At 30.7% G+C, this 24,349-nt stretch overlaps 1 protein-coding gene across 2 annotated transcripts; it reads left to right on the plus strand.

The window, feature by feature from the left end:
• Positions 1-2,419: 2,419 nt before the first annotated feature.
• Positions 2,420-23,527, plus strand: LOC143229450 (phospholipid phosphatase 2-like). Of its 2 annotated transcripts, none has more exons than XM_076461796.1 (6): positions 2,420-2,605; positions 6,470-6,624; positions 9,517-9,734; positions 14,494-14,614; positions 19,184-19,363; positions 21,355-23,527. In XM_076461796.1, exons 1-6 carry the CDS (start codon positions 2,530-2,532, stop codon positions 21,415-21,417), a joined length of 813 nt encoding a protein of 270 aa, XP_076317911.1. In that variant the 5' UTR covers positions 2,420-2,529; the 3' UTR covers positions 21,418-23,527. The 2 variants fall into 2 exon arrangements, with proteins under 2 accessions (XP_076317911.1, XP_076317902.1); XM_076461787.1 differs by having other exon boundaries at positions 2,421-2,605; positions 21,350-23,527.
• The last annotated feature ends 822 nt before the right edge of the window (positions 23,528-24,349 follow it).

Raw genomic sequence — 24,349 nt, forward strand, 5'->3', positions numbered from 1 at the left:
CGTAGTTGTTGGAGGATAAGTGTGAAAACAAACACGTGATTATTGAACCCCCTCAGTGATAGGCTTGAGATCTTGCACGCTAAAAGCCAAATTTCTATTCCACAAAAAAACAGTGATTCAATTACATTATTTCGCTTTTAATTGAAAATAAACTGTACACATAGAAACGTTTCCTTTACGTTTAATCTATACATACAATTTTTTTTTCTTATCTGATGATATTCTAAAAAAAAGTGATTTTTCCATGTAACAATTACTAATGTCGTATAAAATCTGTAAAGAGTGAATAAATTGTATATATTTTTATCTATTTTAACTAAAGTTATGGTGTAATTTCCACATCACAGATCTTACAAAAAAAAAAAAAAAAGAGGGAAGCCTAATATTACTGTTAAACAACATAAGCCTCGTTGGAAGAATCCACCTATTCTAAGGAGAGACAGGAAAGAAGATATTTATTTTATTACATAAAATAAAATAAACTGAACTCAAAAATGCAATTTTAAACTTAACTTATCAAAAAACATGCAAAAAAGAAATGTATACCCCAAATTTTCTAGAAATTAAACTGAACTTCCAGCTCTACCTAAAAATCAAAATAATTATACAAAATGGTCTCAACTTTTCCCTTCCCCTCTCCCAGTGTGAGATTTAAAAAATAGCTTTGTATATCTTTCAAAGAAATTACTAATATAATCGAATCAACAACAACTAATCAAAAGTAAAAGGTCACAAGAAGAGTCAAATTCTAGTTTATTATAAGACAACAAAGAGTCAAATAAAATATGCAAAATTCCAAAAAACAACAACAATTTAATGAGTTACTTCCCTATCAAACAAAAAGCATAACAATTTGAAAACTTCGAAGATTTATTTAGTGAAGAGAACTTCAAATATACTAGAGATAAAAAAGCTTATAAAACAAAATTTGACATCAGAAGAATGAAAAAACCTAAAACTTCTTAGAAACAATGAAGACATTGTCATCCAAAGAGCCGAAAAAGGAAACTCTTACTTCATTTTACTAATCAATCATGTGATTCCTTGATGGTAAATAAATTGGTGATGCATCTGAATCTACTTAGTCAAATATTAAACCTTGATCTAACATGCAGCAAAAAAATTTAAACAAATTACTCAAAATTTTATTTAAAAAACTATTATTTTTACAATTTATAATGTTTTGCATGCAAACCATTCAGGAATACTAAAACTCTAAGTTTACCGAAACTGACATAAAATTACAATAACATTACGCCCAATTGTCGTCTTATAAATCTTTAAACTGTAACCTTGTTAAATACTGTAAGTGGGCATTGGAACCTTATGTTTACAAAATAAGTACCCAATAACAAAGCACTTTAAACCTTTTACAACACGTGCACAGTTTAGACTGTAATATCGTTATGTTTAGTTTTGATGTCGTAAGCCTATTTACTCAAACTCCTTGTCAGGAAACAATACAAGTTATTACAAAATTATTTCACAAAACCCCAAAAGGAGAATCAACATAAAATAGGAACTCCTTATCGAAATGTTACAACAGGCTACAATTATTTGCTTTCAATACAGAGTGTCGTATTTCCTTCAGTTACGCGGACTTGCCATGGGAATTCATTATTAGCTACTATGGCTACTCTTTTCTTACATCACACAAAATAATATGTCATATAATCACTTCCATACGTAAAACTTTATTTTGACTTAGATACGTATTTTGCAGCTGTTCTTGTCAAGATGAACTAACAAAATTCATGTAACTCACATAAAAACATATAATTCACAGTTGAAAGTGAAAGTAATTACACGATAAATGTTTTAAACTAGAGATTTTCAAGCTTTGGTACACATACCATTAATGGTACGTGGAGCTAATGTCAATGATAGAGGACAATTAGTCTCCCGCTGTTACAGCGGGAAGTCTACGGATTTACAATGTTAAAATGAGGGGTTCGATTTCCCTTGGTGGACGCAACAGATAACCCGATGTGGTTTTGCTACAAGAAAACATACACACACGCAGCAGACAATTAATATTTAAAATGACATAAAATTTGTAATAAGCCCTATCTTATCTTTCCAAGTACATATACATATTACTTCCTCACTTGTAGACTCATCATCTACTTGCATAGACTCGCTGGTATTTTTTTCTCCTCAAATTGGCAAAAATGATACCATATTGTCTTCAATCACACCAGAAGAAACAATGGCATCCTTCGCATTAATGGGTAAGTGTTTAAAACATAAATTTTTGTAATAACGTTTTTTATCTTTTTTAAATTAGGTCTGGGTTTGTAATTTAAAAAAATAAAAATAAAGTGGGACACGAGATTGAAACGTTTGAGAACCACTGTTTTAAACGTTAACATGACACGAATCTCCAAAACTTCACTAAAATTCGTTTAGCATAGAGATCGCTGTAGTCGTGATATGTGAGGATACTCCCTTTTGATTAGAGAAGTAATTATGTATCGTTTGTTTAGGTATTGGGATTTAATGTAGCGGTATAGCACTGTGTATAACATTATGGGCTTCAAAGTGGATACGAAAGTGGCTGACAATTTATGTAGAAAAGTATTCGACTCTTTATTATGGTCATGTGGTGAGTGTTAGCGGTGTTGAATGTATAAAGTTCATTTCAGTAGAGGTTTGAATTTTAATTGTCAGTGACTGTTCACGCTAAGTCTGCTGTTATTGTCATCGGGAATTGTGTAAGAGATATTGTTAATAACGGATATTTTGATATTTATTTTATTATTAAATATACAGTGTGTATTTTATTACCTAATAATATTGAGATATCATACTCAATTATAAATTATTTTCTCTCTTCTTATTTTTGCAATTACACTAAGTTTTCCATTCAGACAATTTATAAGTCATTTATTGAATATTATCAGATGCGCAGTTTGCTAAAATCATGAAAACGTGAAAGTTTTTTTTTTCATTATTGTTTAAACAAATTGTATACCTTGCAAGTAAAAAAAAATGTTACAATTTCTTAATTATTATTTTTTGTTTCGGAAGTCAAAATCGCGAGTAACTGTTGTCATAGTTTACCAAGCATGTCTTAGTTAGTCTGTTATAATTTAGACGTTTTAAGCAAAAATCTGAATTAACTTGGTATTTTCTGCTGTATTTATATCAGCATGTTTCATCTTATTGACAATCATCGATATGGCATTGTTTTGTTTTTTTCATTCATTCGTGATATTCATTTATACTTTTGTATATATGTTACTTAATTTTCTCAGTGAAATTACTCTTGTTCATTAGTACTTGTTTTATTTGTATCAAATCAGTGTTGGTTTCTTACAGTTTAGAAGTAACAAAGAATTTTGTGCAATGTCAAGGAACATAAAGATTTATTCCTTTCTGTTTCTAGGTGGTTTCTTAAATAATCAACTTTTTGTCCATAGCATCATTCTACTAGCCCCTTTCTGAACCCATTTCAATAAGTCAGTATCTTTTTCAGATGAAAAGGCTACAAATACAATATGTAAAGCCTAAATAGTGATTTTTATGAAGGGAAGTTTTTCTTTTGAATTGTTTTAATTATATTTGTAAACTCACTTAGTTTTTTTTTATATTTGCCACTAATAAGTGAACACTGTCAGGGTGAAGTAACGGGATACAGATGTCTCACCAGGTTTTGAAAAAAAAAGAATGTTTCACCCAAATATGTTTCATATTGTCTACCTTTTTGTTTATTTTTATTACTTTTTTTTAAAGAAATTTTGAAAGTGTTTGTTTCCAAGTGAGAATCTAATCAGTTAGGTAATTTAGTTATTAATGCTTGTATTTTACAAGATGAAAAAATTGAATGTTGTTGCATTAAATTGGCATCTCAATGGAAAGAGATGGTTATATTTCAATAAAACAATTGTCAAACACGTTTTGCAGTTGAATACAAGAAACTAAAAAAATTTTAAAAAATGATTGGAAAATACAAAAGGCATGTGAAAAAACAATTTTGTCTGAATATAAGACAAAACAATATGACAATTCAATTCATGTAAATACAAACTTAAAGCAATTACTCACAACTGAAACATTGTTCAAACAAACCTCCTGAATATATATATTGAAATTGAAGAAATATTAGTGGTTAACATTAATTGATTACTACATCAAGCCTTATAATTGTTCATAAAGTATGCATCTTATGTTTTATCAAAGTAATGCCAAATTTTGGAAAAATCTATTTATGAATATGAATGCAACATCAAAAGTTAGCTTGTTTTAAAGTGAGAGTCAATGATCATGGAAGTGGGACATTGTCCAGGATCTTAACTGAATAACCTGTCCATCACAATATCAAGATTGTTTTTTTCAGTCGTGTTTAAGTGCATTTCTACATATGTTGAATGTGTAGCCCAAATTGTGATAATTCTAATGCATTGCATTGTACCAAATGCAACTAAAGGTCACTTGCCAGGCATTTCTCAAATTTACCAATTAGTCTGTCTTTTTGCAGTGTTCCAGTACACTTAATATAGCTAGAAATACCCGAGACTTCAGTGTTATCAATAAACTTCTAATTCACTGGTTATGCCATAATCAGTATCATCATTGTCAATAAGAGAAGGCAAAGGCCTGTTCACTGAACCTTGAAGGATACTGCAAGTAACAATGATTGAATTCCAGGATAGCTGGTATTGGTATTAACACTTTTACTAAAATAAAGAAGAGAACAACATTACGACCTTCTTAGGTCATCTTTAGGTTGATAAAGAGAGAGTTTTGGTAAAAGTGTTAACACCCATACCAGCTGTCCTGAGTTACGTTTTCACTTCAAGCGGATTTCTCATCATCATGAAAAGGTTTAATTTTCACTTGTCTCCATGAATTAACCACTGTTTTGGTTTCTCTTACCTACTAATCAAAATGTCTCTAATCCCCACTTACTGTATTTAACTACTTGATTCTGTGTAATGTCTTAACGATGTTGGTGTACACCCTTTAATTATAATAAAATCATCCTAAATAAAATCAATAGGTTAGGAAGGCAAGATTTCGATTTAGTAAATCCATGTTGAGTTAAGTTGGCTTTTACGTATATGGAAACGTGTCTTCAGTCAATATAGCATATGTATTTAAAGGCAACAAACTGTTTGTTCATCGAGGTTGCAACATTCGTTAAAATAAACTTAAAAAAAAATCAAAACTGGGCCCTCGCATTTAGATACTGATAAAGTCTTCACTTAAACCCTTTTAAATTTATTGTATCCACTATATTGGAAGACAACTCGTTTCAAAGGTAAATTACCCTGTTAAAAAGTAAATTAGCCTTTGGTGAAAATGACTTTTCTCTACCAAAATTTATATTTGTGTTCCTTTATCTTGCTGTTTCTAACATTGTATGAAAAAAGATGATGCAGGCACACTCCCCATTAACAGTCTCAAGCACTTCAATAAAGTTTGCTCTTAGTGAGATCTTAGTGTGACCTTATATGGAAACTTTTCCAGCTCAGATACAATCCTATTAGCACTCCTTGAACATATCAACAATTCAATGTACTTCTTAAGGTCAGTTTAAGAAAGCTTAAGACTGAAAATAATACTCCAAATGAGGTCTAATTGATGACCTGTACAATATCCTCTTTAAACATATATTCAGCATTTATGTAAATATAAGCTACAAACCTATTTGCCCTACTACTGAAGACAGCACACTTCTTTGATGGCTTAAGAGACCGATCAGTAAAAACACCAAGATATTTTGTATCCATACAACTATTGACGTTACTCCCATCAAAGCTATACTTTGAGTTATGATAATTCACATGCATTACATTTCACTGTTTTTGGTTTTTGTTTCAGTTTCCTAATATCATTTCACATCACCTCTTAACCCATTATCCCAGTTTACTAAATATTGATTTTATTCAAGACTTCAAAATTGGTTTTCTGAAAACTGGAATTGAATATTAAATATCTTTTTATATCATTATGTAGCAACATATAAAACTTTATCGTACAATGATCACTTTTATCACTTCAACTCTAATGTATTATATGGAAAGTAAGGGACCACTTGGTTTTTAGGGGCTCTTATTATATCCACTTTCAAGAAAATTAAAGATTTAAACTCACCTTTGTTTTCAGGAGATCATCAGATTGCCTCTTAAATCTCCTCTAAAATGCTGGTCTCCACTGTTAACAAGATTTTCACAAGTTATTTGTCCTGTAGTGATCAACAAAAACTTTAAAGGGCATTCTCCATGGTTGGTTTTGCGAGATGAAAGTATATGTTGAGTTATGAAGTCTGCTTTTCATGTATGCTTAAGAAAGGAGAGAAAAAACAACAACACGACAATGGAACTTGTTCAAAGAAATCTTGAATCATGATAGAATTTATGTACTTTGTTATAAGAATATTTGCATTTATTTTATTAGCTTATATTACACAAACTTTGCAACATACTTTGTTTTAATACTTCCCTTTTTCTTGTTTTTTTAATAGCCTTGGTATTTATTTGCTTATCTCTTTCTGGAATATTTCCTCCAAAGCATTCGTCATTTTCTTGCCATGATGTTTCGATACAACATCCGTTTGGAGGAGACACCATTGGTGCTGGAGTATTAATAACAACCCTTTTGTTTTGTCCCATTTTAGTGGTAATTTATTTTTATTTTTCTACAATAAACTTATTATCCAGAACAATACTCTTGTGGTGACAAAATATAAAAACTGTACCTTGAACTTTGTCATTTATTTGATGGTTAGGGTTATTTCTACATCAAAGCTGGGAAAAGTGGAATTTGTTACTGAATTAATCATCAGACTTGTTAATAGATTACATTCAGTTTAATTATTATTACATGAGATTAATAATATTTTTTCAGTTTGTTTCGGCTTTTTTAAAGACATTATTGAACAATCTGGAGTTAAGTATGATAAACATCTCCAGGTACAACAAATTAGGATTAAATATCTTTTTTTAATCGTAAACTCTTGTTGTGATTAAAAATGTATGGGTCATTCCATGTCAAATCATCCAGGGGGCTGCAGGTGAACCCCAACAGAATGCCTTGAAAAAATTCACATGTGCTCATCTACCCATTAATTAAAAATTGTCAAAGATTAGATCAATATCTCTAATAGTTTCTGATTTACAGCCCTGTAAGTTTTGGTTTTTTTTTTGGCAAAATCATTTTTGGACAACTTTGGCTGCTTTAAAGCTGCAAGAGTAATGGTGGTAGAAGGCTGAAATTTTCTACACTGAATGAATTAATTTTACAGAATTCAACAATGGTCTCAAACCAAGTTTATCTCTCTTAGGATTTGCAAAGTGAGGCTATAAAGTTACCTGAAAACCCAAAATCATAAAAACCATTGGTTTATTTAATAATCCATAGCTCTAAGACCTAATGATACAAAGCTGATTTTTGTTTCAAATATCCTATAACATATCAGTTGATAAATCAGCAATTGTTGTAATTAAAAGTCTGATCTCCTATAAAAAAAACTTAGCTGCATGCAACTTTTTGTGATTTAGCTAAAAATAGCCCTACTTCAGGCTAAAATTTGACAATGTCGCCAGTTATTCAGCCTTTTCAGATTTTTACCATATATTCTTACATCTCTGAATATGATTTACAAACAAAATCAAGATGGTGTTCAACCTACCTTTTGAGTTATAATTTTGTAAGGTATCCTCTGACAATACATTTTTGAACAAGTTTATTGGCATAACTAGTTAGATCACATGGCAATACAAATATATAGTGTATGCATTACAGTTATGCAGATATGGCTGAGTTTAAGATTCATAATATAATAAATACAAAGGTAAATCGGACACAAAAAGCACAGTGCTACAACAGGGGATAACTGAGAAAGATTATAGTCACACCAAACTGAAATAATCATAACAATGAAATGCTTCAAAAACTGCTTTGGCAATCAATTAGCCTTAACAACATCAAATAAACATTGCTTTGTTTAGACAGCTTGAATAAGTTTCTGAAATTTGAGTTTGATTATGTTGAGATCACTTTGACTTGGTAATGTTGCAGTTGGAGGCTATTTATGAATTAACAAACTTTTGTATTTCTTCTCCAGTGCCTCCTGTTTTGTTACAGTTAGTCATAATTAAGTATAGTCTTGTACATGTGAACTGGTTAACAACTTTGTTGTGTTGCTTACTATTAGACTGGCATTAATCCTTGTCTGGTAATGTCTGACAAACAATTAAATGACCAAGTTATTTAGTAATAAACATTTTCTTAAGTAAATAAAGATTAATGACTATTACCTTGTCATAATTTGTTATTGTTATAGGATCCCATTCTAAATAGCACTGATCATGTTTATAGTGAATAAGCAATGCATTAAGTTAAACCTATATTACTGTTACGGCCAAGCACAGCAAGCACAAACAACAAGTATAACTGGTAAGTTATGTAATCAGTAGTTGTTACTTGTAGGCTACAGCCTAACCTTTGTCAGTTAGGTACGAGCAGAATGCATGCGTGCCATACCCAAAAGGTAGGCACGTTTGGTTCTGATGGGAATGGAATCAGATCTTGAAATCAGGAGGCAACTGTCCTGTTTATCAGGCTGTGCTAACCTGAAGCTAGGCAGTCTGTAATTAATAGACAAAACAATGAGAAATTATAATGACAATATATTAATTACTTGACCAGTTGTAAAAATCAGAAACATTCATTTCAATAAATTTATTATTTTTGTAAGTTTTGTGTGACACTAAATGATGTTTAGAGTACTTGAGTTAGCCATCCAGTTATATTGTACAATATTTTATATTAAATATTAAGAAATGCATGTTTTACATCATTGGTTTTAAAATAATTCTGTTCAACATGCTCTTTAGTCAGTGGATAATTTTGAGATTTCTTGTTGTCAGTGAACTTTGTATAAAAAATCAAACAGAAAAAAAAACTTAAATTCTGACAAAATCTAATAATAGCTAAAGTATAAATATTGCCAGCTACTTTTTCCTGCAAAAGTTTTCATAACACTAACTTAACTGCTGAATTTTTCTTTAATAAGAATATATATCACCTTTTGATATTGTTGGTAAATCAGAAAAACATAGCAGTAAGTAGTGCTTCTATGTATTAAACGTATATTTCTAAAGATGGTTGTGATGTAATTAATTGAATTTTTTGTCTCTCCAACTATATCCATTCATGTTCTGAGATTTCAAACCTCATTCACCAAGGTGAAGATAACTAATGTCACAAGATAAACTAAAAAGTTAATCCTGTGCTGTTGTCAGCTCATTTTCCAGAATGAACTGAACTAGAAAGTCATGATATTGGATTTTTAGTTACAGATGCCAATTGGTGATGTTCAAATCAAATTCTGTGATACTGCAGTCGGTCAGAAATGCACGTCAAAACACGATAATTTAAAGTTCTCAGTATTTTTTCTGTAGACTACAACTTCCAAATATTTTGAGCCACAAACAATTATAGTTGTACATTATAGAGTAACATGTTTGTGAAATTGAATACCTTTTATTTCCTTTTTTTTTCAATTAGTTTTTTATCACTGAAGCTGTACACTATTATCCTATCACAACCAAGGCTCATTTTCGACATTATTACAACCAGTGTTTAGCAGTGCTAAAGGACTTCCTTTTGGGATTTCTCTATGTACTTTTTGTAACAGAACTTGCAAAGTCATTGGTTGGTGAACTTAGACCTCATTTCCTGGATACATGTAAACCTGATTGGTCAAAGATCAACTGTTCCCGAGGGTAAGATATTAAGCTGTGATGTATACATGTTAATACTAGGTGACATAGAAAATCACCAGAGCATAAAATATGGCCAATAGTAATGCAAGTTTGTGGAATCATCTGATAAAATTCACAACACATAATTTGTGCTTGATTAAAAATAGTAGTTGTAGAAAGCTTTTGGGTGATTGATGTTTAGCTATTGTGACCTATTAAATAATTAGTAGTTACATGTACTTGTGATGCAATAATTGCATAATAACAATAGTCACTTCATGTGATTTAGTATTTGTTAAAAAATTTAATCTTTTGGCTGCTTAGTATTGTTTTTATATATTTTGCAGTGAGATTCTTAACGTAGAAATGTCATGACTGAAATAAATTTTGCCATTCGATTAAGAACATTAAATACGTTATTGCTGCTTGATGATAATATATTATTAATATGAAAAAACATTTCTTCATCTAAAACCAGATACATACATGGTAAAAATTAGCAAGTGTATTTATTTCAGTTTCCTAATTTTATATTGAATGAAGTGTTTAATTCGGATTAAGAAATGGCATGACAAAACAATACAAATACGTGATAGTGTTTTCATTTGATATTATTAGTAAATAATGTTAAAAGTATAATAACAAACAGTTTATCATTTACTTTTTTAAAAAAACAGATGTTTTGTGTTCCAAATTTTTCATGTGTGAAGTTGCGTGTTCCTCAGAACTCAAGATGCACATACTTCCGTCAAGTTTAATTCTAACCAGTATTCCATTTTTCACTTCCATGAAGACAGGTTAATTTATTTTTAACACATTTCAGTAGCAGAAGTTTTTTATAAAGGCTCAAAATAAAGTTAAATGAGACATACTATTTATAACATTTGTTCTTATATTAAGTTTCTAGTTTTATTCACATTGTATAAAGTTTTTAAACTGATCAGATAAGAAAACAGTTTGGCAATACTTGATTGATACTAATTTATACTTATTTCATCTGTTTAACTATTTTTTCTTCAAGAAAAACTCAAACATGATATTAATGTTGTGAGTAAAAAGTTGTGCATTGAATTTTTTTTTTTTCACTACAGGGTGGCCCATAAGTCCCTACCCATCCATATCTTATGTATCCAGTGTATCTGTGTGCTGTCCCTCATTTCATGTACCCACGTACTTGTCACAATATGCTCTTCAAGTGTAAATGGGCTTACGTTGGTCATATTTCTCTGAAAACAAAAACAGATTTATAATGCATGCATAATTGAATATAACATAATAACATATGGATGGGTAGGGACTTACGGGCCACCCTGTACAATTAGTGACAAGAGTAAATGGTTGTATAATAGATACTGTAATTTTTGAAGACTGGTGGTAAATACTTAACTGTATACACAAACACTGAAAGTGATTCTCAGTATATAATGGTAACTATTATGTTGATATATTTGAATATACAATACAGTGAATATAAATAATTACAACACTGAAAGCAACATTACTACCCATATGGCTCATGAAATATATTTATACGTATTTATAATTTTGGTGGTGTTCAATTATCTGTGTTGCCCCTGCTGTATTTTATTATATTTATTTTATATAGGTATTAATTTTGAGTCAATGTGTCAAAGCACTTGTGTATATTTAATGTTTTGCAATGTAAATTTTTGGTGACTGTGGATGATTGCTAATAATGTCTTTTTTTTTCTTAGATTATGGATTCTCAGTAAAACTAGGTTGTTAGTGGATTTTGTTAATCAGTGAATCATGAGGTTCCTTAATCTTTTACATTCAGTTAACTGATATTTAACATGAAACTAATCTTGCTAGTTCTAGTTTTTTAATGATATTTTCAAACTACCTTTTATTTCATATAATAGACATCTTCATTTACAACAATATATATAGTTGTTTCGTTTTTATCCTAAACTGTTGTTGTGCTGCATTTCATACAATTTCATTTACAAGAAGCTGAAAATATTAATACTATCCTGTGGGTTTTCCTCTTTCCAGCCTTCCACAAAATTGCTACATATACTTTATATTTATTGATGAAAATAAAACCTAACATTGAATAGTAACAATATCATTGCACGTTAACTTTCATATACAATTGTATATAAATATAACTGTATCTAGGTGAACACGTATATGGTAGTGGTGAACACAATGTACACAACTACATCGTAGACAGTCAAGTACATGACTACTTTAGGTGCATCTTCATTGTAAAAAAGGGATAACAATTTCAGGGCTGACACGATGCTTGTTAGAGATAGAAGAGGGTATGATTTACAGGGTTTAAAACATTTGTACACAACAACATCCCAAGGTAAAGTGAGGTGAAAGTTTATTTTGAACAACAAAATACTATTCAGTATTTGTATCCTTTCATTACTCATTATGAAGGCAATGTTGTAATTACAGCCTGTTTATATTTCTTCAGTATTATTATTCTGTGGATTTAAAGTACAATGTAAAAGAAAATTTAAGTTTTTGTGTGTTTTTTGTTAGACTAAATAAATGACTAATTCTTGCAAATTGTAATGCAGTATTAATTCACTGATTTATTTATTAAATATTGTCACTTATTTATCTTTCTAATTTATCATGATTTGAGGATAAACAATCAGTCCTGCTGTACTTCAGTAAAAGTGTTGACAGTGGGTGATAGTAACTCACTTTCTTCCTGTTTTGAGGCAGACAGAAATGTTAGTAGATAGTCTTCATAGCTATACTATAACTTAGAAACAAATAATACATATAACAGTTTCATTGCTAAAAAGTGAGACATTTGGATATAACAGGAATCGAACCTGTGACTGAAATCATGAAGCCAACCACACTAATCATCGGTCCATATTGAAGTTTTGTGTTGAATTAATTGAAAAATCATCACTGGAATATTTCCATTACTTGGATGGATAGCTAAAAATAGTAATAATTAGGAACTTAGTTTTAATTAGTTTATTATTTTTGTGAATGATAAAACTTGAATTAATTGAAATAAGGAAAATTCATGTTAATGTTTTGCTTCGATAGTTAGCATAATCAAATAATAATTAGAACAGTTAATCTTGATTATGTGACTGTTTTTGTGACATTAATAAGATTAAATAATTTCAATTAATTAATTAATTTTACAACAGTAATTTATGCTTAATTAAGTTAATCACCAAGCTCTATATTTTCATCCCATTAACACAAATAAGTTTCATGTAAGTAATCCCCAGAAATATTATTTAAAGCTATTTGTTCCTAACTTTTCACTTTAATGTTTCTTTGAGTTTAGTTTTTAATCATTGAAACTTTGTAGAATGGATGGCAACTGCTTGTTGTGTAGACACGAGTGCAGAGGACGACGTTTTGAAAGTCTTCTGCCTTTTGTCTGCAAGGTATAAGAAATGTCATTCTCGACACTCGTGTCTCCACAACAGGCAGTTGCCATCCATTCTACAAAGTTTCATCATGAATACTTAGTCTTAACAATCTATCAAAGAATAGTTTTTAATTATTGTTAATTTACTAGTTGAATCCCTCAGAATTTAAAACAAACTTTTTTTTCCCCACAGAGTAAGAAATTGTACATTTTTGTTTCATTAGTTTCCTGTATTAATTTGTGATTTTTAAATTACACCTTGTTTTGTTTTTGGCTTAATTCAGATGACATGTAAGTGTAGGTGATTTTGAGTGTGTTTAGAGTGTGTATTTAGAAAGTGAATTATGGTAGACACAAGTCAGTGAAAATCTTTTCAGCACTATATATGACAGGATTTGTATGTTTTGATATCTTGTATTTTCTATTTATATCATGGTTTCCTTTAAAATGTTATTGAAACATTAAAATACTGATGGTAGATATTCATTTAAAACATTGATGGATATTTAATATGTCAGTACATGTGAAGTCCATCATCGAACAATAATATAGTTGTGCTTTATTTCAAAATCTACAATTTCAATAAAATTTATAGTTGTTGCAAAGGTACTTACATGTATGTGTCTTTTTGTTTTTAATTAATTAAATATACCCCATTATTTTCACCAACCTACATTACAATCTTCCAAGTAATAGATGATTTGTGGAATAAATGACCTGATTTTTAAAATTCTGCAATTGGCTTTTTAACTATGGTAACTGTTTTGATATAAAAACAGTTTGTACATATTTTTGGTTTGTTCAAGAAATGTCTTTATACCTGTCCTATTATGTGATGGTGTAAGATGAACATTTACTTTCATCTGATTTTATATGTTATGTTCCTTGTACCAGATTGTATTTTGCTTGTGATTATTAGTTTGCTCTGATTGATATCATTGATTACATATGGCCAACAATAACATCAGTTTCATGTGACATAAAACATAGTGTTTCCAATTGTTCCTTGCCTCATGTAAAATAACTGATTGGTTGAATGCTGTTGATTAATGATAATTGATTATCACATCTTACTAATTTCTCAGCACAGGTATAGTGTAAATGTACAGGTTACTGTCTGTCAGTTGCTGGTTTAACCATACATACATCTTGTATTTGTTTCCTAAAGAAATAGCTTTTAAAGATTTAACTTCAACCATTTTGAAACTGTTTTTATAATCAGTGAATATTGAAATAGTTTATTTAGATCTCAAAAAAAGAGTAGATTCTTGTTTCCACATCCGTAAACTTAATAGAATAAACAACATTGTATTGTGGCCATAAAAACAAACATATATGGAACATCTGAAATTTCATAGAACTATTCACTATTGATCTGGTTACCTTCTTTATGTTCAGGATCATTTCTGAATATACATGTACTGGGAGTGGTCCTTATTGGTTAGTAAAAGTGGATATTTACAAATCATTTCCATCAGGACATGCATCACTGTCTTTTTATACATCAGTATTTGTCTGTGTAAGTATAACAGTTTATTACTTTTCTTGAAATTTATTTAAAAGCAGTGTAACTTAATGGTTAGATGCATTACATTTTTCAATAAAATATAAAAAAACAACAGGCTCACGGAAGATATTTTATTTAATCAAACAGTTTGAATATAGATTCTTTAGAAATTTTTTAACTTTTTCTCAGTTGTGGGCATAGATGTTTCATCTTGTTGTAAAATCAAACATTTCATATGTACATGCACACATGTGCACAGAACTATTGGAAGTTTACTGTTGATTATCATGAAAAGTAAAACTTTATAGATTTTTAATGTTAACTCTACCAAGAATAGCTGTAGACTCCTAGACATTGTGATTATGCCTGCTTAAAGTGATCTACAGTAGATCTTAATAAGTGAAATATGGTTACTTGCCTCTTCTCACAAGATTGGTTATTTTAATTCAGTGCTTCCCTCTATATACAAACTTTTTTTAAGCATGCAAGAAGTTTTGCACTCCCCCCTTGTTGGTATATTCTACTTCTAATGTGTCTCTCATGCAGATTATTACATGTTGTCCATCAACTAATAGCAACATAGCATGCTCTTGTGACTCCCTCTACACTCCTCTACCAAACCTTCAATTCTCATTTGGCAACGTTCCAGTTTGGACATGCTCTTTTATTTATTTATTGTTTTCTCCACAAATGGTTCATTTTAAACTCCATTTGCTTTGCTAAACCAGATTCCTTTTCACATTTATCAGTCGATTCACGTTACTTTATTTCAGCACTAAAGTTCTGCAAAACATTTTTGTGAAAGACATTCTGAAGTTCACCTTACCACTTCAAGGTCTATAACAGTAATTAGCATTTTTTTGCAGACCTCAGGTGTAGACAACTTGGCAATGGATTAATATACTGTTGTGCATTGGGAAGTCTATTGTTACAGGGCCATATCTTTCTACCTGGACTTTGCCATGGATCTTACAGAAACTGCTGAGCCTTTGTGGCTGATGAGGAATTTGTCTTTTTCTACTTTTAGAGTTTATCCAATCTGGTTATTTTCCAAAGACTAAATTTGGTCTTTTTGGAATTTCCCTCTAAAGTTTATATCTGGAATCTTGTTACTTACATGAGCTTTCAATGGATCTCCACAGATATCTTAAGGGTTCTTTGCCAATACCTTTTATTTTTCTCCTTCCCTTTAGCTCGTTCTTTCTCTTCAACACTGACATTCATACTTGGTTTCTTCATTGTTGGGACATTCCAGGTAGGGTCTCAAACTTGACTTTTAAGATGCTTTATCCTCTACGTATCTCATGGTCTTACATTTTCTTCTTTTCGGAGGCTTCCTGTACTATTGTTCCTGACAACATTGTGGTTCAAGTGTTGTCAACCACTGATACAGGTAACTACCCTGAGGATTCAGGTTCTGTGGGAGCTCAGCTGTTGGTTTTTCTTCCCTTTTTCGATGAATAATTGGTTCCTAAGGTTGTTTCAGAAGATTTCATTGTCTAGTTTTTTCTTTTCCTATTTCCAATTATCCATTTCTTTTCTTTCATCTTGAGACCCCTTGATGTGTGTGTGTCTGTCAAAGGTGGTTCAGGATTAATTTTGCATTGAACAATCATACTGGTTCACTATCCCTTTAGGAGTTTTTTTCCAGTTTTTTTGTTGTTTCCATGGCAACTGGGGATTGATGGCTGGTCATCAGTTTGTTTTAACTGCATCATTACACACCCAGAGTTCACCATAAGTCTTTTTTTCACTCTGAAATGGGAGGTTTCACTTGGTGGTAAATGCTAAAAATGAATGTTTCTGTTGTCTACCTCTATATCATTTTAGCACTTTCATTTCAATCTTTTCAGAGTAGTTTACCTATTTCAGGCACTACTTTCAGATTTGCCTCAGCTCCACAAGTGTTTTGTCACATTGTATAAGCTTTTGTTCATCATTTTCAGGCTCTTGAATTATTACATTATTTTACAGATGTGTGGATTCTTTGACCTCATTATGAGCAGGAGTCGGCCACTCACACTCACCATGTCTCTTCTGTAGCAGCTCTCAGGGCTGGTTGTTTAAATTAGAGAGGTCTTTACTTTGACCTATCTGGTAGTTGTGCATTTGGGAGTCGTCTTTGACACATCAATCACACACTACCTGCTTTTTTATTTGTATGTTCCATGGACCTTTTACTTCATCGTGCCTTTTTGGCTTAGTCTCTTACTGCTTCCAAAGGATTCTTGTGCATAAACCTCTTTTCTTATCATTTACCTTTTTCCTACCCTGAGAAACAATCTGCAGTAGTCATTGAACTAATCCCATTAAGTTGGTAGGTGTACCACATTTACACATCTGCTTATAAACACTACCCTTCAGGTTTGGAGGACACCCTTCACCCCCATCTTGATTCCTGTCGTTTAGTCTGGGCCTTAAGGTGTGGTATTGCACTTACAGATACCCTCTGGGGTACAACCATCCTTTTATTTGCTGGCAATTCCTCCTCCCTTTGTGATCTTTCTCGTTCTCCTTTATGAATAGGGTCTGTCTTCTGATCTATTTGGCTTGCTCCTATCTACTTTCTTCATCTCATACCTTGTTTCATGTTTTCTCCTATCCAACATGCCTTCCCACATTTTTCCTCACTTTTCATCTGCATCATTGTTGGAAGAAATTCTCCATGCTGGTGTGTGGACTATGCCCAGTACATTTATCTCCTACTATCTTCATCACATTGAGCTTTCATCCACATCTGGGTTTTGTCCTCCACCTGTTGCTGTGCTTCAGACTTCAATATGATTTTAATTTTTTTCAAACTCTTTTTCAAGATATTCTTTAGCACTAAAATCTGCACTGTATGCCACATTGCCTCGTGCACTCTCAGCCAGTCACTGTAGAAATGGGATGTTCTGCAAGATCATAAGAAGGTTACCTGCTTTGTTATAGTTGCTTCATAAATGTGTCCATTCCAAACTATACCACTCATGGACTGCATTAGTAAAATAGCAGGGGATATCTGAACATCCATGCCATGCCTTAAGTAAATAACTCGGTATGATTTGTTTTTCAAAATAGGGTGTCATGGTTACCCATTGTATTGTCTCTGATGATGTTTTTCTTGGATTCTCCAATGCATTTCACCCCCTTTGTGAGTGGAATATGGGAGTTCTTTGCCACTTTCCAATTCCAAGCTACTAGGGTGATGAACCATGAAAGCACTTTTCTGAATGGGTACCACTAAAAAGTTAACTAGGACCAATCAGTCGATAGTAGGGTGGTGTTCTGCTGGTGTAGGTGCAATGTGGCTTCTGGTAGATGGAAGAATGCAAGACTTGTTGCATGTGTAAAGAAAAAGTTTACATGTAGGGGACAGTACTGAACAAGAACTGCTAATCTTGTGAGAAAAGTTAGTACTTATCAGGAATAATATATTTTCATTATAGGAAAATTATAATTTTGAAATTCAGGTAATCTTTATGAAAGTTTGTTTAAAATGAAAATTTTATAAAGAGAAATTGCTAGAAGTATAAATACCTGATGCAAGAAATAGTCATTGTTTATATATCAACTGTGGATGAAATTATTCAGTTACATATGTAACTTGATAGTATATCTTATAAGAGAAAAAAAATCAATTACCAAAATTACTTATGTTGGTATTATGCAAAAGTATTGGAAATCAACTTTGCAGTATAGTCACATTGTCTTTGTTATGGGCCAAGTTCAGCTCAGTGGTTAGCATGCCACACCATAGATGTGAGGTTACTTAACCTTGGAAACTATTTTCATCGAAAATATTTACCATTACAGTCAAGAGAATAAGCAAGTTCATGCAGATAGATTTGAATGGTTTAATATTTGTAATGTTTGTATAAGCCATACTACAGACTTACAACGACATGTATATATATTAACATGATCAGTGCATTTGTGTGGATAAAGATATAAAGAAATGTCTTTGACATTTACACTGACATGATGAACCCAGTAAGCATTCCTTGCAAACTTAGAGGAAATTGGTTTATTAGAGCTGAATGTTTTATATATATACACACACTCCATAATAGTAAATTTTGGTTGACCCTGATGGGAACAGATGGCCCCCCATCACACTGTGTCAGGCCTCAGATCTCTGCAAAACCAAATCAGTCTCTTTAGATACCTGAATGAGAATTGCTGTGTCCAGTATCCAAGAGACTGCCATTGTAGTGAAGTTTCTCATTATTTAGCTAAAGGGTAGTTAACCAGAGATTTTTAAGTGAAGCTGCTCATAAACCAATTGATTTGTATTAGAACTGAAAATTGAGTGTAATAAGTAATGTGGAATGGGGAAATTAATTAAAAAAAACACCTTAAATTCAAATACATATATTGAATAAGTTCAAAAAGTGAGATTGCAGCCTTTCAGTTGCTACTGGTGCAGCCATTTTGAAATAGAATTATTTATGGCTTGTGGAAAGAGCATCAAAAGATATGTCTGGTATATCAGTGTACTCGCTCATATTTTTAATCTGCTTCTATAGAATTTTGGTTTTCTGTTTTTGTAATATATATGGTGATTTATATTATATTGTCTTTTATCCTTTTTTTTTTCAGCTCTATATACAAGTGCGATTTCAGTGTACTTCAAAGTCACACCTGTTAAAGTCATGGTTACAACTGTTTTTCTTATCCTGGGCTTTAGTATGTAGCTTAACCAGAATATCTGATTATCGTCACTTCTGGTGGGATGTTTTAGTAGGCTCCTTGGTGGGAATCGTAGGAGGAATTTTAACGGTGTGTTCTTCTTGCATAATAAATTATGTGTTAAACTTGAGTATATCTACATATGTAATTAACTATAAGTGCCTAAAGAGGCTAAGAAAAATGACATTTATCATTGTAGTATTTGTAAAAACATTGAATGATTTTGAAAGATAAATTTGGAATTGGAAATTAAAACAAACTTTAGACAAACTGTGCTTCAATAAATTACAAAACAAGTAACAAAACTTTTCATTAAACTGTTTCAATTATATAAAAAATTAATTTTTTTTACAATATATCACTTCAATTTTCTAGTGCATGAATCAATTGTTGCAATTAATTGTAAGGAAACTATAGTCTCTTAGGGGTCAACCTACCCTTTACTCTCTTTTCATCCTAAAACAATAACTTCTCACAAGAACCAAAGTTGATTAAAAGAGTTCATGCTGGCTATAAGTGATAGTAGCACAATACACTTAAGTCTTAATACAAGGGAAGTAAACTTTTTTATTTTTGTATACTGTATGCTTTAAAGTGTTCAGTGGAAGAGATACAGTCAGCAAATTTTATTTTGTATCAAAGTCCTCAGATAAGTGCCCAAAATCTTCATTTATGGCCATTAAAAATTCTGATAAGTCATTTTACTTCTGTTGAACATATTTATACAGATGCTGCTGCTTTTAAGGTAGTACAGTAAATAATTGGTGCATTCTTGTTGTTTTCTGAAGTTCTAAACAAGATCTGTGCAGTTCACACAGTGGAGCTGCAAAAATAAGTGCTAATGTCTAGAAGTTTCTATTGGTGCTCTTGTAAAAAGAGCAATGAAAAAGTTGTAATATGATTACTTGCATGTATTATGATTACATCTGATGAATTAATTTGCTAATTTTTTATCAGATTTCACCTTTTGAAATAATAAAATAATTTAATTAGTTACACGACTTTTTGTCAAAAAATATTGCTGCATGTAAAAAAAAATTAAAATTTGTCCAGAATTATGGGAATGATTTCTTACAGGAAAAAAAATAAAACCTAGAGGGCTGGTAGTCAACTCATTTGTTAAAATTTTATAATATACTTGTATGTAGACATATTTTTTTGCTTATAACTGGTAAAATTATTATTATTTTTTTTTACTTTAAGGTACATCTAATAAAATAATAAATATGCTTTTGGTGAGTTAACTTTCATTCCTTTGGTTATTCTTTCTTCTCAGAAGAATACTTTTCACTTTACTTGGTAATAGCTGATATATTATTGTTTAATTTTCAGTACTCAAACATGTTTGTAGATTATGATTCTTTTTTTACATGAAGTACAGTACTGGTGACTACCATGAATTTAGCCATCCAGTAAGTAATACTTTGTATCCATACTGTCATCTTCTAAATAATCAAACCTGTAAAATTATTAATTTTGGAAAAATATTCCACCCTGCACAGTAGATATTTGGGTCAGCACAATTTATTTTTCTGTCATCTTTAATGACACGAGTTTGACCTGTACAGCCATTATTGTAAGTCTGTCTGCACTATTGTTTAAAACATGAGAGTACCTAGGTAAGGTTTTAGAGCTACAAGTATTGGAAAAGGTTCAATCAAATGTCTAAATTAAGATTTTGGGAGCTTAGAACGACAAACTGTACAAAGATTGGTTTTTGCTCAGTGGCTACCAGTTAATCTTATGTTCCATTTTTGTTTAATGCCCCACTGCTTTGCACACACTGTTTTCCAACTGTCTGTTTGTCCTGAAATTGTTGACAAGATGTATCAAAATTGGCAGATGGATTTTTAAACATGGCTATAAACAAGTACTACACATATAAAGTTTTAGGTTTTATTGACTTTTGATGGTCATAAGTCAAAGCCAATTAAAGTTGAATGTCTTACATACATGAACACAACTTGTACTTATCAAATTTTTATCTAAGTCGTAGCATTTCTTTTTTTTTTTATCTTAAATAAAGTTGTATTAATTTGTGTGTTAATCCATTTTTAAGTTATTTCTTTTCCCTAGGTCAGATGTTCTGTACAGAATGGCTTCACGTTCATGGGAAAAATAGAAGTACAAGACAAAAGTGTTAGCTCTGAAAAAACTGAAGAATCGTCACCTGACAAACCTACTGAAAGTCTCGTATCTGAACAGGAAAGAACTGTTACTGATAAACATTCTGTTTATAAATCTGAGAGAGAAAAAATGATAAGTTAACATTGTGAAGTAAGTAATAAAGTAATCATATTATGTAGGTTATTAAACTGTTGTAAACTTCCAGTCATAAGGAGTCATTTTCCTATTATTTGTTTTAAATGGGGTTTTTTATACTTGATAATAAGAAAAATGGATCAGCTGTTTGTTTTTTTACACTTAGTTATGCAAAGTTAGGTACTCTAATAATGCTGATATGAAATGTTAGCATAGTACGTTTACATGTTACAAAAGCATTGTTTATATAAATATTACTCAAGTGCAATCGGGAGTTTCAAACTGTTCAGAGAGACTTAAGTCACAACTGTCATAAGAGTACCTACAATTTAAGTACATTTTTTTATATTAAACTTCGTTTAATATTCTACAGTTGTCTGTGTGCCAAATATGAAAGAATTACTTCTGTATCATGGTTTATGGTTAATGAAAGGAAAAAAGAAATTGTTTTTTTATGTCTAAAGCTCTTATTAAACAAAGTTCCAATGTGTATATGAAATTTTACTGAAGTTGTTTAAGAATTATTTTAAATCGTATCCCCTATAATAAAATATATTATTTTTGTCAGAAAGTTAAATGATTTTGTTATGATGAATACAAGTTAGTAAATGTTACTATTTTTAGTATGGTAGATGTTGTATCTTATTTTTAAAATAACATACACTAAAATATATTTTGGATTAGTATGCAGTTGAAACTGTAAAGAAACAAAAATGTATGCAAGTATGGCATATTTATAGCTTTACTATTAAACAAATCCTCAGTTACTACAAAATTACATCTATTAGAAGAAAGTTAGTAAAACTTATTAAATATGAAAGGTTTCCACGTTTTTACTACAGCCATTATCACTGCATTAACATATGTTATCTTTAGTATACAGAAAATTTATATGAAGTATTCAGGAGTTTAAGAGCTTATTGGAGATTAAAAATTTCTAAAAATGTCAAAACAATGATCTAAACTATTTGTAAGACATTACTGGCTTTATGTCTAATGTTTTGTCTTTATGGTTTCTTCAAGAGTGTTTATTATATAGTAACAATTTAAAACATAATTTGTTAATTAAGTTAAAAACAAAGTCCTATACCATGATTCAGAATTACTTTAAGGAATAAAAGAATTGTGTAATTAAAGTTTAAGTTAAACTAGGTGTACATAAATATTAAAATTAGCAGAAGGTTGTCCTATGTTCTTTGTGTTAAACTATTTTCTTGATACTAAAATGTGTTATGAGAAACAAAGAATAACATACTACTGTTATCAGTGTCAGATAACACATTTGGTGTTGCTGCAGTGCTTTACTATATCTCAAAAGTTATAAACTGTTGGAAATCTAATCTTTTCATCTGAGAGTTAGGTTCTTTTTGCAAACAGAAAATTTACTTTGCAGCTTAACTTTTAAAATGTGTAATTTGGTTTGTGTGCTTACACAGACATGTACCTGTGAATGTGTATTTTCTAATTTAAAATATACAATTGAAATAACAATATTAGTGAGGTTAAAATTTGATTTAGCAATCACTTCTTGAGTGATTTTGGTTGTGATTTGAAGGTTTGATTTTATTTCAATGATAAGAAAATCATTCTTTACATATAAAGAAGTAGAAACTTCAAACAGTATAGCATAACCAATTTGATTATTCTTAAAATTGTTAATATTTGTATTAATAACTTAGTTATTGTACGTACATATATAGCAAAACTTTCTTTAAAATATTCCACTAATTATATATTCCATATTTTACAAAAACTTGTTGAACGGAAATGTCATACGTATTTTTTATATTAAATGGAGATTTTATAAATGTTCTAATTGTTGAAGGTGAAAAAAATCTTTGAAATCTAAATGTTTTGTACAATGTAATTTGGATATACTTTACTATCAGCTTAATAATTCAAATATATTTTTATGAGGTTCATAGAACATGACAAGAATAAGTGATTACACACTGTAAAAAATGTTTTCATTAAATAAATATTTTAATTATATGTTTGAATGTTGTTTTTTTAAAATATTTATATATTCTTTAATGTTTCTAGACACTTTGTTTTGCTTGGGTTAAGACTAAACAGCAGTACAATTTCAGCTCCAGTTAATGACATTTTGTTAGCCCTTATTGCTGGTGGGATGACTTTAACAGTTCCCTTCTTTGTGTATTATTTAAATTTCATATAACTGATCACAGTTGTTAAAGTAATTTTACAATAAGAATTATTTATATATATATTTAAATACAGAAAGGAACTGAACTTGTGTTTTTCATTAGATTCGACTCTGTTCTGGAGAACAATTTCAATAATGGGAATACTAGCATCTAAGACTATAAATTAGAAAAATAAACATTCAATACATGACATCTTTGACAGGTTGATTTAGTAGCAGAGGTATCCAAATGATAAATCGGTGAAGTTTAGTCATTTCAGGTTTTTATCTTGCTATGTTCTCTCAATATTATAAAATGAATAATCACTGGCAGAAGTGAATCAAACCATGGCTTTACAGCTAAGGTTCTTCTACTCATGTTTAAACCTTTGACTGAGGATACTTTAAACACACATGGAATTTTTGTGAGGCATACACCATATACAGTACATTTGCATTAAGTGCCAGAGATGGACTGTACGCTGTATGGAAAATCAGCAAAAAGTAGGTGTCCCTACAAGATATAAAAACATGTTCAAAGACAGCTAAATAAAATGTTCCACAGTTAAATACATTTACTGTCCTGTACAGTTTCTAACAATAGTAATCAAACTGTACAATTATCACATTCACAGGTACATCCACTTACTAAAATCATCAGTCTTGCA

Source organism: Tachypleus tridentatus, chromosome 1 (assembly GCF_004210375.1).
Source record: "Tachypleus tridentatus isolate NWPU-2018 chromosome 1, ASM421037v1, whole genome shotgun sequence".
NCBI classification, from domain to species: domain Eukaryota; kingdom Metazoa; phylum Arthropoda; class Merostomata; order Xiphosura; family Limulidae; genus Tachypleus; species Tachypleus tridentatus.